The sequence below is a fragment of the Artemia sp. Qi Xiang Cuo genome, chromosome 20, assembly GCF_049724085.1.
Source record: "Artemia sp. Qi Xiang Cuo chromosome 20, ASM4972408v1, whole genome shotgun sequence".
Taxonomy (NCBI): Eukaryota; Metazoa; Arthropoda; class Branchiopoda; order Anostraca; family Artemiidae; genus Artemia; species Artemia sp. Qi Xiang Cuo.
The window spans coordinates 31263343-31278494 of NC_142813.1; the positions used below are offsets into that span (position 1 = coordinate 31263343).

At 33.6% G+C, this 15152-nt stretch overlaps 1 protein-coding gene across 1 annotated transcript; it reads right to left on the reverse strand.

Annotated features, from left to right (window-relative positions):
- Window positions 1–809: 809 nt before the first annotated feature.
- Window positions 810–13585, reverse strand: LOC148940093 (uncharacterized). The gene is made up of 4 exons (XM_089106169.1): window positions 13404–13585; window positions 9560–9729; window positions 8055–8165; window positions 810–1347 (listed from the first exon to the last, which is right to left on the reverse strand). Exons 1-4 carry the CDS (start codon window positions 13547–13549, stop codon window positions 1112–1114), a joined length of 663 nt encoding a protein of 220 aa, XP_088962295.1. The 5' UTR covers window positions 13550–13585; the 3' UTR covers window positions 810–1111.
- Window positions 13586–15152: the final 1567 nt, after the last annotated feature.

Sequence of the window (15152 nt, forward strand, 5' to 3'; positions counted from 1 at the left end):
AACTGAATATTTGATGTATAATGATATCAATTGCTGAAAGCTCATCAGTTTAAAGTTTGACTGTGCTTTTAATGTTTATTTTCAACTTAAGTTACAAAAAACACCATTTGTAGTAAAATTGTTTTTCAGTAAAGAACCAATGACGCAGAAGATTTCCACTTTTACAGTAAAAGAAGCAGGTGTTACCCAAACTCTTGTTTGTGATTTTTGTTCGTTTCAAGCTTTATTTACATAATCAATTCAAGTTTTACTCGTTTTAAGATTTATTTATTCATTTACATTAGCATCTATTGTATGTTTGTTTGCATTGATTTTTTATTTAATTTCTGTTTGTTTTAAGTTTCGTTTATACTTCATTAGCAAAACATTTTTTTCGTTTTCAGCTTAATTTTCATATTCAATATAAGCATTACTCGCTTTATAATCTATTTATTAATTTATATTGTTATTTGTTGTATGTTTTTTTCTGTGACTGTTTGTTTAATTTCTGTTCGTTTTGTGTTTCCTTTATTCATTAATAGTAATTTCTGGTCGCTTTGAGTTTTAATTTTAACAGGTATTCGTATCTGCTGAGCTTAAGTTTACAATGGGCATCACTTTTCTTTGAAAAACTTATTTTTCGGAAGTTTTTTTTTTAATTAATTAAAAAGAAAAGGCAAATATTTTGATTAGATCACCGAAAACCAATTTTCAGTGATCGGAGTATAATTTAAGGGTGCCAATTTAGGAAAATACAATGATGAAGCAAGTATTTTTTTTCTATTCTTTTCGTAAAGATACAAAAGGCATTTTTCAAAATTTCAAGGGTAATTTTCGCTTGAAAAAAAACATCAATCTAAAAGTATTTTTCCAGACCTAGAGGGGGGGGGGTAATTTTATCCCCTTCCTTAGGTGCACTTGTATAGAACATGGTAAAGAAACAAAGACAATTATTAAATATAATGATAAATAGTAATGTAAGTCTACTGATTTCCAAGTCAATAACCAAGTGATTTATGTGCTGATTTAGTCATTTTTTTTCAGGAATCTTGTGATTTTTTCAGAGGGTGGCAACCCTGGCGCAACCCCGCCAACACACACAGAAAATAAAGATAGAAAACTCATCTACATTTTAGTGTCTATGATGCAAAAAAAAACCTGTTTCAAGTTTTTTCTCTGCTAAAGTAAGAAGTTTTGCTTTGATAATTTGCATGACTTGTAACTTTGTCTTCTCGTTTAGCTTAGCAGCAAGATTTTCCGCCACTTTGTATGCTACTTCTGCTTTTTTGAAGTTTAAATTTTGCTCTAATTTGCAAAGACAATCGCCAATTAAAATGTAAACCAAATACTTTCTGTCTTCTTCTATTCCTGAAAAAAAAAATGTTAAGTAATAAAGTGGTTATAACAGTAATAAATATTTTTGAAAAAAATTTGCAAACTATTGTTATTTAGTTATAAAGAAAAACGACTGATGAAGAACATGATAGACTACTGATAGACAAACGACTAAATAGACAAAAAAAGATGAAAAACATATACTACTGAATATCAGGTATGGTTGTAGGAGTCAGTTTTACTAGGTCTATGTGTTCACAAACACAAGTTCCACGCCCACCAAATTATCAAATTGACTTCTGAACAGTTCAAACAAAAAAGGGCGTCAAATATCAAGCACAAAATATAAAATTAAATATATTTTAAACATGTTCTATTTTATAATGATAGTTAGAAAATCAAAAATTATTGAGACTTCCTGGAATCAACATCGATATAGCTTTTATTATTACAGAACAGTAAGTCGTTTTCATTAGTTCTTTCCAACATCCTTAATTTTTATGATGTTTTTTTTTATGTTTTGTACAATAAAACTCACACTATTCTAAATATACATTGTGTTCAAGGAAATGCGCATGACATTCCAGCGAGGGTTTCAGAGGGAGGGGCAGCAGATCTATTCTTTTTTGAAAACTCTGATTAGCCTTGAATTTTTTTAAGTTGCTGAATAAAAACACACTGCTCAAAACAAAGATCATTTTCAGCAGAGCACGAACCCCACTTTAACCTTTAAAAGGTTTAGGAGATAGTAATCTTATTCCAGTTTGTGGTAAATTTTGTTCGTTTAAGATTATCTGAATTATTCCTTTTAATTTCTATTCGCTTTAAGATTATTTTATTCAGCAGTATTAGTATCTGGTATCTTTATGTTAAATGTGTTTATTCATTTTTATTTCTGTTCGCTTCAGATTTAATTTGTCCATTAGTAGTAATTTTTGTGCGTTTCAAGTTTAAGCTATTTAAAAATTGTTTAAAGTGATGGAAGAGTTGAGAGTCATGGCTAATTGGAGTGATGCCAAGACAGATAGTCTCAGCAAGAGACAAAACTGGCATAACCCTTTTTCAGAACCCTTTTCATAAAAAAGCTGTTATTTCACTTGTTGATGGATATTTTATCATCCATTTTAGGGCAGGACTAAGGTTGATAGGCATAAAATAAAGGTAGTTCAAACAAGCTTTGCCTTACTTGTAGAGCCTACTGGAATTGCAACAGGGATGACCGCCATAAATATAGCTGTTTCTTTGCACCTTATATATTAATATGGCTCACATTTTTGAGAAAATGATTTTTGATTAATAAGAAAAACATAGGAGCGATGATAGACTGGGTAGTAGTGCTAATAGACATTTTACTGGTTATAGACAAAGAAAGCCTTTGACAATTTTTGTCAAAAACAACTCTACATCCTGTGTAGCTGGTTCCAAAATAAGTTCATTAGTTAAGAAATTAATGATATGGTCATCCTAGTCCTAAAATGATTGAGGAATGATTGAGTGACGCTCTTAAAATGAAATGAAGATCCTAAAAATTGAATTTAGGCTCGACAAATCTGTGTCCTCCTTTTGCTTGAAAGGATAGCGTTCTGTGTGCTGCTAAAAGCTGTTAGTAGACTCTTTTTCCTCAGTAATCTTATTTCAAATCCTGATTCGTGGAGCTTTGATCTGATTAGGATTTTACTTTTTTTTTATTTGAATGATATTGGTACACAATTTCTTGTTCGTTTATTTTTTGGCTTCAGATTAGTGTCACTGTTGGCTGTAGCCAGTTCTTTCCAAGGCTTTCTGAAACCAAACTTTATGTCTGAAACGGTCCCTAAATGAATTAGAAATAAGTTCCTAAGCTCCTACTTTCCACCCTCTGAATCTATTGCAGCCCTGAAGCATTCATAGTTTAAGCAGTGGAATCAAGGTTCTGTTAATTCCCTTTCATGTGCATACTTTCAAGTTTTTGCTGCGGAAGTTTCCAGGAGGGTTTTCATTTCTGCATTGATGAAGCTCTGCCATAGTTTTGTTGGTTACCTGTCTAGGTAATCGACAGAAAACTCGAAGTTATTCAATCATCCATGATTTAAGTTCTTATTTTTTTTTATCCCAGGCTTTTGGACAATTTACCGTAATTTTTATCAAAAATTTATCAATTTTGTAATTTTGTTAAAAATTAATTTTTGACGATACTGTAAATTTTACAGTAAGTTTTGACAATATTGGACAATTTACCGTAAAAACATTGGAAAACTTAACATCAAATCTACACGCCAAGAGGCTTTTGTTTATTTGGCTATCTTATGATCAGAATTATCAATATTTGTTTCTTGGATCTACATTTTATAATATTTCATCTTAACACTAAATCTAAATATTTTGTACGAATTAGCTCTTCACTTTTGGTACAACCCCCCCCCCCCCTCCCCTAAAGGCTATAGATTCAGGAAAAGAAAATTCAGAGTAAGATTGTAACAGTAAAACCAAAACCGATGAATATTTAAGACTAGGTGCTAGAATATTGAAAATGGGGATTTCCTAATTTGGGGTGTCTCTTTGACCCACTCGTCATTTTGTTTAAAATACGACACAGTGAAACTGTACATCAAGTTACATTACGTGGGTGCATGGGCACCCATATGGGGGGGCAGGGGGGGGGGGGGCAAGTGCCCCCCCCTGGCTGAATGATGCTGCCTTATTTTTATATTTTTGTTCTGGGATTTCTATTATATAGCATTAAAATTAGCAATTAGACGAATTTTGCCCCCCCCTGGAATTCAGCTTATGGGCGCCCATGCGTGGGTGACTTATGTCTTAACATGAGTTACATGCTTCAAATCAGCAAGAGCAGGTTTTTGTTTGATACAATTAATTTAAAAAAAAAACAAAGTTTTCCGAGGAAAGTAAAGAGCGAAGCTGAAACTTAAAACGGACAAAAATTGACAATTAAAATTATCTTAAAATCATAAGCGTAAAACTAAATATTTTTTAATAACCGCGAAGTAATTGAACAGCACATTGAAATATTGGATTGATTTATCAGGTAAAATTTTGGTCTCGCCAGCTATAATACCAATAGTGAGTAATATACAGTCTTAAATATTAAGAAATATGCTTTTGTATTGCTTGAAACGAATATGAAATAAGACATAATATGAACTCTGGAAATCTAATTATTTCTCACTGTGAATTTTAACAGTGAATTTTAAGCTATGATACGAATTCTAAAGCTAGCCTATAGTCCTGATACTATCAAGATGGCTTTACTTTGAACTTGTGTACATACTACTCATGACTTGTCCTTTCCAGAACCAAAACGAGAACCAGTCATTGAACTGAGCCATTGTGTAGCAGTGATACCAAATTAAACGTAAAAAAAAAAAAAAAATCAACAATCCTAAAATGGATAAGCTTTTAAATCAGCCCTTAAACAGCTTTCTTTTGTTAAAGTAGTCTTTTAGATTCTACTAGTCAGTAGGTGATTTAGAAGGCCCTCTCTTCATTATGAATTTTCAGGCGAAGTCGGCCGAGTAAAAACAGCTTTTTGCTCATCGAAAAATAAACATTTCGAAAAACATGTATTGTTTTGTGAAGTATGGATATTGAAATTTATGTTATAGGCTGAAAGTTTTTTTAACTGTCAAGGTTTTTTCAGTATTTTCTAGAGGTGTCTTATCTCCCCTAGATCGGTGATGATTAGAAATTATATTAAAAATAAGTTTTCAACTGAAACTAAGGAGTGACATTAAGACTTAAAACGACCATATATTATTCCGTATAAATAAAAAAAAATATCATGGCAGCGTTGTTTCTACATTGAATTTTAATCAAAAACAAACAAAGATTAATTTAAAGAAAAAAGTTTTTCCCAGGGAAGTAAAGAGCGAAGCTGAAACTTAAAACGAACAAAAATTATTATTTCACAGTCTATCTAATATATATCAATAAAACTAGTACAAATAAACCAACTAATTATGTTTCTCTTTGCTTTAAGGATTATAGAAAACTAGCACTTTACAGAAAATAAAGCGCTTCTTTTCATTTTATACTAAAAATGAAAAATTTGACTTGACAGCATATTCTCACAAAGTGCACTTTCGATTGTTTCCCCCTTTTTTTAAATGAAAAAATTGCCTTTTCCAACGAAATGACCAAAAAAAGGTGTTTTTCAAAACCTAGGCAGGAGTAAAAAATTATGGGGGTGAAGACGTCCCTTCCCTTCAATGACCGCTGTTAGAACTAGCACACCTGCTTCATCGCAGAGTGAAGTTTGAAGGTTCAATTCAAAATTGTTGATCATTTAAGCTTAATTTTTGGTAGATTTTTAATTGAAAAGTTTTTTGTTTTAGTTAATTTGTTTTCACAATAATCTTTTACTTTTAAGATGAGTAGGCGATTTATGAAACTTACTAAGAGGGTCTGGAGGGAAGGTATATGCGAGGGGTTCTCATAAGCCTCCAGTAAAGGGGTTTGAACCATAATTTTTGCAATTGTACCTTTTTATGCTTCCAAACTCTTCTACTTAAGAAGTGGTAACAAAAAATCCATTTTAGTGCTATATGACACTTTTGGATGGCAAAATTGATAAAAATAAAAGCATGTAGATATGAGCAATAGGTTGAAAATGAACCTTCTCGGGATATGCTTTAAAAAATGAGTGCATCACACTTGCAAAAATAGTGGATTATCCGAAAAGTAATCATAAAAAGGGACGAACCATGATTGAAAAAAGCAAATCCAAGCTGGATACGAACGCATGATAATCTAATTTAAAGTCCAGCGCTGTACTAACATAATCTATCTCTTATAATGTAGTTTAATATATTCGTGTTTGTAGGACTTTAATTGCGTAGTTATTAAGGGGCATGTAGGAGGAATTTGCGGGAGGTGCTCTTGCAAACCTCCCGTTAAGGGCTTTGGACCATAATTCTTACAGTGATATTGTTTTATGCTTCCAAAATTTTTCATTTAAGAAGTGGCACCAAAAGTGTTGTTTTCAGTGCTAAATCTCACTTACGAATGATAGAATTGATATAAGCAAAATTCTTCCTAAGTCATAAGTCTTCAAAAGTCATAGATATGAGCAAAAGTCTTCAAATGAGCCATTAAAGATCACTCTAAAAAGTTATGGTTGCCCACTATCTTCAGCTTTTCCACTTGAGACATGGCACCAAAAGTGCCATTTTTAGTCCCATTTGAAACTTGCCGACGGTGGAATCTATAGGAAGTATGTAGATAGGAGCAATATATTTTATATGGAATATCAAAAACCTATTTAAGATGTTCTGGTATCAGAAATAGCTTTTGAATGAGCTCTTAAGCATCTCTCTATGATGTTCTAGTAACTCGCTAGGCCGGAAAAAAGAAGAAAAAAAAGACCGTTTTAACATTTTTTACTTTTAGTTACTATGGACTGTTTGTTTGCTCTTTACTAGGTTGCAGCTAATGCTTAAATGTCAATGCTAGTCTCTCTCCAGAAACTAGTTAACATTAAAATCTGTGAAATCTAATAGATGGTAGAATTTGTAAAAACCTAGTAAGTATAAGCAATATCTTTTAATTCAGCCATTAAACATTTATCTACGATGGTGTGGTAGTCTGCTAATGTTTCAGTAACTTATTGATGAGCAGACTATTTACGAAATTTAATAAGGGGGCTGTAAGTGGGAGTGTATGGGAGAGGTTCTGGTAAACCTCCAATTAAGGGTTCTGGAACAAAAAAACTATAATAGTAACTGTCTTGTACTTCAGAACTTTTCCAATTCAAGTGGCACCAATAGTGTTGTTTTCAGTGCTATATCGCACTTACGAATGGTGAAATTGATAAAAAAAAAAGTACGTATATATGAGCAATGACTTTCAAATTAGCCATTAAACTTCACTCTTATAAGTTCTGTTAGTCCAGCTTTTGCACTTGAGACACGGCACCAAAAGTGCCGTTTTTATTGCCATTTAGAACTTGCTGATGGTGTAATTTATATGAAGGACGTAGATATGAGTAATATCTTTTATATGAGGTATAAAATATCTGTCTACGATGTTCTGGTAGCCTGATAATGCCACCCCTTGAGAAATGGCACAAAAAGTGCCATTTTAGTGCCATATTGCACTTTCAGATGGCGGAATTTGCAAAAATCACGTAGATACAAGAAATAGCTTTTGAATGAGACATTAAGCGTCTCTCTATAATATTCTGGTAGCTCACTAGGCCTGTTGAAAAAAAAAAAACAGAAAAAAAACAGGAGATAGATCAGTGCTACCGATGCAAAAAAGTGATTTTCCTTGGTGTTCATGGAGGGGAACTTTAATTTCCCTGTGATAGGTTTTCGACCATGCTGATTCAAATGCTACCCTTTTCATTTTGATCTGACACCATTTTCGAGGCGTTAGAGGCTTTTACTTGAAGTCAACATGCATTAGTTTTGCAAGAAACTTCTACTCTTAAGACAAACCGAAATAATAGTTACTTTTCCTGAGTCAGTGTCAGATGGCAATTTTTTTCACTGGGCAGTTTTTTTTTAAAACGTGTTTTTACGTGTCAGTTAATATGGGCTGTGTTTCACTCTTTACTAGGTTGCAGCTACCGCTGCAATATGATATCTTCAAACGACTACCAAGTCTGATTTTGGCCTACTGTACGACGCAGTTTTCTGTGCACTAGATTTACACTAACGTTCAGACCCGGATAAGCCAGACAAAATGAACGTAAATTAAAAAAATCTACAACTATTGAAAGCAAGAAAGTATTGAATGCTTACCTTTGAGGGCTGCTTGTGCATCTCGAAGAGCTAGGTCAGGTCTAAACATGCTCAAAAGTAAACTTGAACGGAGATACAATGTCTGGGAGATAGACGAAGAGCCATATATGTCTTAAAAAGAATAGCTTTAGAAATTTGTAATTGGAATAGCGATTAAGGTGAATAGAAAATGAGCTGGGGTATTAGTTCTCGCGTTCTTTTAAAGGATATTCTTTTAACATTTATTTTCTGCCATAAAACTACATTTTGGTCAAACCGCCAGTCAGAGAAAAGTTTGGGGTACCCCAATTGAGCAATAACTGTGTAGAAGCTGTGTATTACATTTGCCCCTCTCCAAAATCTCTTCTTGCTTCCCAGAAATCTCAATTTTTCCCGTTTGTCTTTTAGGCTGTTTTTCCAAAGAACCTATAAAAGTTTTTATCCTGTACTTGTTTTCCGCGAGCCATCAAAATGGTTTTTAAAAAATCAAAAAATTATAAAAAAAAATTTCGTCACTATTTCCAGGATTCTTCCTCTTCTTCCATGTCTATGCTTGCGGGTTAGAGTTGTTTGAATTTATCTCTAAGAAAAGGAAAGAGCCACAGTACAAGCTAAGATGAGCAGATACAAAGACCTATTATAATTTAAACGTAAAACGAACAGAAATAGCCACAAATATAAACAGGTCTACCGTTCCTTAAATCATCTAAAAGCAGTAGTGTCATTTAGGATTTACTGAAAACGATTCTTATTTTGAATGGTGTGTTTCTTATTTGTCATAACATCAGCGAAAACACAACGAAAAGACAAAGTCACAAGACTATTGAAGGTAAACAAATAAGAATGGTGCTGCTACCGCTTCCAAGGTCTTATCCAGGGGAGGTTATTCAAGTTATATCCTGAATAAAATTGTGATAAAGGTGCGCAAATATGGCAAAAAAAAATTGTCCAACTTTAAACAAGTAACAAAATAAATATTAACAAATTTTTGATGCATGTTTTAAAATTCTTATTTTGTTAATACCCCCCCCCCCCGATAACCGAAATCTTGAATAAGTCCTTGTCCACTCCCTGTCTCCTGGAAATTTTAGCAATCTTTAATTGTTCAAAGTTACAATTATAAACGAGATAATGTTTAAAGTAAATTTAGTTTTCAGTAAAGCGCAAATAACGCTATGGCCTTTTGATTGTTTCAAGGGCGGCAGCCCTACTCCTGTTTGTGTTAATGTTGGTTCGCTCTATATTTGACTTAACATTTTATTTCGGCTCCTTTAAGGATTCATTTATTCATCAATTGCAATATCCGTTATAATTACGTTAGATGTAATTATTTATTTTAATTCTCGTTCATTTTGGGTTTCATTTATTTACTGACATTAATACAGACAACAATAACTCCAGACAATAAAAATTGTTTTGGAATTATCGCTTATAGAACAGGCATTAAGCACCACTTCAAATGTCGAATAAAAATAGCTTTCCCTCGAATGACCTACGATGCCACCAAAAAGCGAATCTTTACTCACCTCGGATAACCGATTGGTTTAAGAAACTCAGCGCCAGCTCTGGATTTGTCTTGGAAACTTGGCTGGCTTTATTTCGTTTATCAGCAGCTGAGATAGGGTCTTTAGCTTGATAGGCAGACTTTATAGTTAAGTACTCATGCGTAGCTGGAAGTGACCAGCAAAAAAGAATCCTGAAAGTATTTATTAATCATAAACTGAAACTACAAGTGGGTGCAGTGGTCCAAGATCTTCCTTGTGACTTCTATAATTTTTAGTCAACGAGGTGATCTACTACATGTATTATACGTGTGGATAAAATATGTGTAAAATAACACATATTTTAAATTACCCATTTTTTAACTGGAGGTTATACTTCATACTGATTTTAAGAACTATGCTTAATATCTAAGGGTGGGGTTCTTAATAAAAGTCTTTTAGATTTGAGGAGACCACTCAACAGGCAGAAAACTTTATTTCTTATTATATTAAATAAAAAAAATCGCTACTTGTTAAGAATCTGGTAGTCGCGCGAGAATTGAAGTTTCGTTAATACTAATGAAATAATACAAAATTGGATGAAAATATAATAGTTCAGAAACAAATTTGGGCTATACTTTTGCACCTTTAAGGGGGGCGGGGTAAAGTATAGCATATATTAAATACGTAGCCTAACCCAACCTAGGTACCTTTTTTTGCCCCTTCAACCCCCAAAAACTAAAGTTTAAATCTTTGTCACGGAGTGAGCAACTCCTCACAAGGCAGAGAAAACCTGTTGTTCATATAATTTTCGGTCTTTCTCGATGCAGTCTTTTTCGTTTGACTACCGGATTCTTAACAAGTACAAAAAAAAGTGTTTTTTAACTCAAGGTAAGGAGAGACGTTTAAAACTTAAAACGAACAGAATCACTCCGTAAATGAAAAACGCAGTCCCCTCCTCAACGCCCCTCTCTTTACACTAAAGTCTTTATCATTTTAAAAAGTAGAGTTGTGACAAATAGTCTAACTTTAGCGTAAAGAGCGATGCGTTGAGGAGGGGCAGCCCCTTTCATGTACGGAATAGTTTCTGCTCGTTTTAAGCTTTAATGTTGCTCCTTACTTCCAGTTAAAAAAAACTTCTTTTTTATTTAATTTCTGAACGTTTTCATCTAATGAAGGTTCGAATTGGGTAAATAAACACGCATCCGTGATCCTTCCTCTAGCCATAATTCCATAATTCCGCATTTTTGCAGATGATTGCTTGAAACCACTACAGTAGGGTCCTCTAATACGCTGAATTGGATAGTATGATTTTCATTAAGATTCTTGGATTTTACGGGATATTACCCCCATTACCGTATCCAGGATTTTTTTTGGGGGAGGGATGCAAAAGTTTTTTCGGGAGGGGGGTTCACTAAAAAAATAAAAAAAACGTATCAAAATCTGTTTATATTTATTTTTTGTCACGTTTTTTCACGGGTCGGACAAACGTTTCGGGGGAGGGGGCTCAAACCCCCTAAACCCCCTGGATACAGCCTTAGTTTTCCCCCTGTTCCGAAAATCAGGCAAATTTTCTGGCCGATTTTCTTTACATATCCATTGGTTAAAAAATTTTGGTTTTGTTAGAGTTTTGGTCACTATTGACCCGCGTCGCTCCTTACTTACAGTTCGTTATAACGAACTGTAAAGCTCTTGACACTTTGAAAAAATCTTCCTATTCTAATTAAATCTGTGTTTCAGATTTGCCATCCTTAAAAATTGGGACAAACAGTCATACTTTAGCTTAAAGAATAAGGTGTTGAGGAGGGGGTAACCCTTGATATATAGAATAATTGCTGTTTGTTTTGATTTTTAATGTTGCTCCTTACTTTCAGTTTAAAACACTTGTTTTTTGCATTTAATTTCAGATTGCTTTTCAAATATTGCCGGTAAATCTGGCTCACCCTCCATAAAATATTCCCCCTTCAAAGAAACTCCTCCATGGAAACTTCATCCCACATAAAGTGAAAATTGCCTCCAGACAGTCCCATCCTCACTGAATACCCTTCCCCCTTCCATAAAATGTCTTGTTAACGATTCAGCCTGAAAATTCTCCTTAGTATACTTACGTTTGAAAAAGACTTTAATTTCGAATCGGTTTCTCGACCACTCTGGAAATACCCGCTTCTGTGGCAATTTTTACCTGGAAATCAAAACAAGCGAAAAATTGCACCTGAATAATTCCCTCAGAACAAGTCCACATGCAAAATTTAGTTGGAAAGATAATGTAAAACAATTTGCAAGAATTTCGTATTAGGAATTCTGTCAAAACTCCCCAGTGTAAAAATTTCCCTTGGGAAATTTATCTCCCGGAAATTTCCCTCACCAAGAAAAATTATCCCTATGGAAATGCACCCTAAACAGAAAATCCCCCACCAAAAATGTTTGTTTACTTCCCAAAATATTATGCGTAAACAATCGGCAAATTTAATAGCTGTGGGGGGTAATTCCACCCTTAAAGACATAGTTATTGGATCTTCAAACTATACTGGACAAAATGGCTATCTCAAGAATTTTGATCAGATAGCTTTGGAGAAAAAAGGGCGTGGGGGGGGGGGTCAGTTGCCCTCCGATCTTTTTGGTCATTTAAAAAGGACGCTAGAATTTTTAATTTCTGTCTGAATAAACCCTCTCCCAATCTTCAAGGACAATTATTTCGATACGATCATTCTTGGGAAAAAAAACAAACAAACAAAAAAAATAGTTACGCGTCCCTGGTCTTTCTTCTGACAAAAATAATAGAATTCTACATTTATATATATAGGAGCTTGAAACTTCTACAGAAGAGTTCTCTGGTACGGTGAAACTGATGGTGTGATTTTCATTAAAAATCCTTGAATTATAGAGGGTGTCCCCTCCCTATTTCAAAAATCAGGAAAATTTTGTTAGGCTTGTAACTTTTGATGGGTAAAAATTCCATTCTTTTTAGAGTTTCGGTTACTATTGAGCCGAGGCACTCCTTACTTACAGTTTGTTACCACAAACTGTTTGAAAATTTCGACCTCTTTTTGCATTGTCTCAGAATTCCTATGGAAAAAAGAACGTATCTTGTGCTATAAAATAGAAATTATTCCCAGATACAATGGATTTTCAACGCGTGTGGGAAGGGATGAAGCACAAAACATAATAGTATTTATTGAAAAATGTTGAATATCAGTTTTATTTGCATTCTTTTCTTTTCCTTCTTTCAGAGTTTTAAAACTACAGCAGCCTATGGCAGAACAGAAAAATATATATATATCTAAAATTAAATATACACGATACATACATATAGTTTTAATATATTAATACCTAAATATATATATATATATATATATATATATATATATATATATATATATATATATATATATATATATATATATATATATATATATATATATATATATATATATATATATATATGTGTGTGTTTATAAAAAGCTTAACAATTATCTTAATGCTTAATAATACCCTGAAGTTAAGTTTTTCCCAAGTTTTCAACATTTTGCATTGCTACCTTTATTTTACGACAACGAAAATTAATAGAAATTAAATCAACAGAAACAAAAACTATTCTTAGCTCTTAAGCTGTATCAAAACCAGTGCTATCGTCAGTAATTCTAATCCAAAGGAGTTCCACACTTATAAGGCAGTGAAAAGGAAAAAAAAAATCATAAATCTTGAAATAGTTATTATAATTACAAAAATCCCATTTTTGCATTCTTTTTATATTTAATTTTTTTCAAGGTAGGTGTGGTAGGGTGGGTAGGGGGTAAGGAGTAACAGCCCCATAATTTCTGGCCACGTCTCCGATTGCAAGAAAATAAATACAATTTTAAATTGCCAAGTTACAGCACACTTGTATAACCTTTCTTTGTCAGTCACTGCTCCTGAAAATCTTGCAAAACTTTGTGGAGAGGATTCAAGCACACCTTTGGCATATGTATAAAAGAAGCCTTCACAATCAGATTGTAAAGTAGCTGCGTCACAAAAATTTTTATATTCAATATCCATACTGATATTTTGCACAATTTATACAAACTACGCTTATGTTTCTTGGGAATACCTTGCGACACTATTTCTTTGGCTAGTTTCTCCGGATACAGAAATAAAACATCTCAAACAATTTTCCCGGCGCAACTAGTTAGTCTTCAGAAATTTGAAGATTATTAGAGTCAAAACTATAGCATTGGTTAAGTAAAGAGGAATATGTCTCTCTCCTGTGTTATTGTTTCTTCTCTTCGGACATAATTCTAGTCACAGAAACTTGGAACTTAGCTCATTCAATCGGAAATCAAAATTTAAACTGGCTTTTTTAAATGACTCATTTAAAATCAAGTAAATGCAAAGCAACCAGCCCCTCCGGAGCTCTTTTAGCCTTGAATAACTCCATGATACGCGGCATTGAGTAACAATCTTGACAAAGGTATTTCAGTTGGAATTATATAAGAGTCCAAAAAATGTGCCTCAAGAGGGAACATAATTTACAGAGCCCTAGGAGCATGGAGCATGTTCCTCGTTTTTACTGTAGAAAGGTAGGTATGCTAGACTTTGTTTAAACAGGAATTAAACAGATCTTGGTAACGAACTGTAAATAAGGAGCGACCCGACTCAATGGTAACCAAAACTCTAAAAAACGAAATTTTGATATCAACAGATACATCAAAAGAATCAAATTTTGATTCTGATTTCAAATATATAAGTTTCATCAAGGTTAATTTTACCTATCAAAAGTTACGCGCCAGAGAAAATTTGGCTGATTTTCGGAAAAAGAGGGAAAGACTCCCTAAAAGTTATAAAACCTTAATGAAAATCACACCATCATATTCAGCGTATCAGAGAACCCTACTATAGAAGTTTCAAGCTCCTATCTGCAAAACTGTGGAATTGTCCATTTTTTGCCAGAAGAAAGAGGCCCCCACCCACGCTCATTTTTTCCCAAAGTCACCCGATCAAAATTTTGAGATGGCAATTTTGTTCAGCATGGTCGAAAATATTATAACTGTGTCTTTTAGGATTACTTAATCCCTCGAAGCCCCCAGGAGGAAGGCTGAAAGTTATGAACTTTACCCAATGTTAACATATAGTATTGGTTATTGGGACCCGGCTCAACGGTAACCGAAACTCTAGAAAACGGTATTTTGATACAGATAGATACATCAAAAGAATCGGATTTTAATGCTGAATTCAAATATATAAGTTTCGTCAAGTTTAATCCTACTTATCAAAAGTTACGGCCTGAGAAAATTTGGCTGATTTTCGAAAAAAGGGGGAAAGACCCCCTAAAAGCTATAGAACCTTAATGAAAAGCACACCATCATATTCTGCGTATCAGAGAACCCTATTGTAGAGGTTTCAAGCTCCTATCTACAAAAATGTGGAATTTTAAATTTTTTGCAAGAAGAAAGATCACGGGTGCGTGTTTATTTTTATTATTTTTTTTTGTCCCAGGGGTGATCGTATCGAACCAGTGGTCCTAGAATATCATGGGAGGGCTCATTGGAATGGAAATTAAAAGTTCTAGTGCCCTTTTTAAGTGACCGAAAAAAAATGGAGGGCAGCTAGGCCCCCTCCCACGCTCATTGTTTTCCCAAAGTCACCTGATCAAAATTTTGAG

Excerpts from the sequence above, each read along its gene's own strand:
- LOC148940093 (XM_089106169.1), bottom strand. The coding sequence starts at position 13,549 with ATGGATATTGAATATAAAAATTTTTGTGACGCAGCTACTTTACAATCT. Across the intron at positions 8,166-9,559 it reads AAACCAATCGGTTATCCGAG|ACATATATGGCTCTTCGTCT; the intron begins GTGAGTAAAGAT and ends ATTCTTTTTAAG. Across the intron at positions 1,348-8,054 it reads TGCACAAGCAGCCCTCAAAG|GAATAGAAGAAGACAGAAAG; the intron begins GTAAGCATTCAA and ends TTTTTTTTTCAG.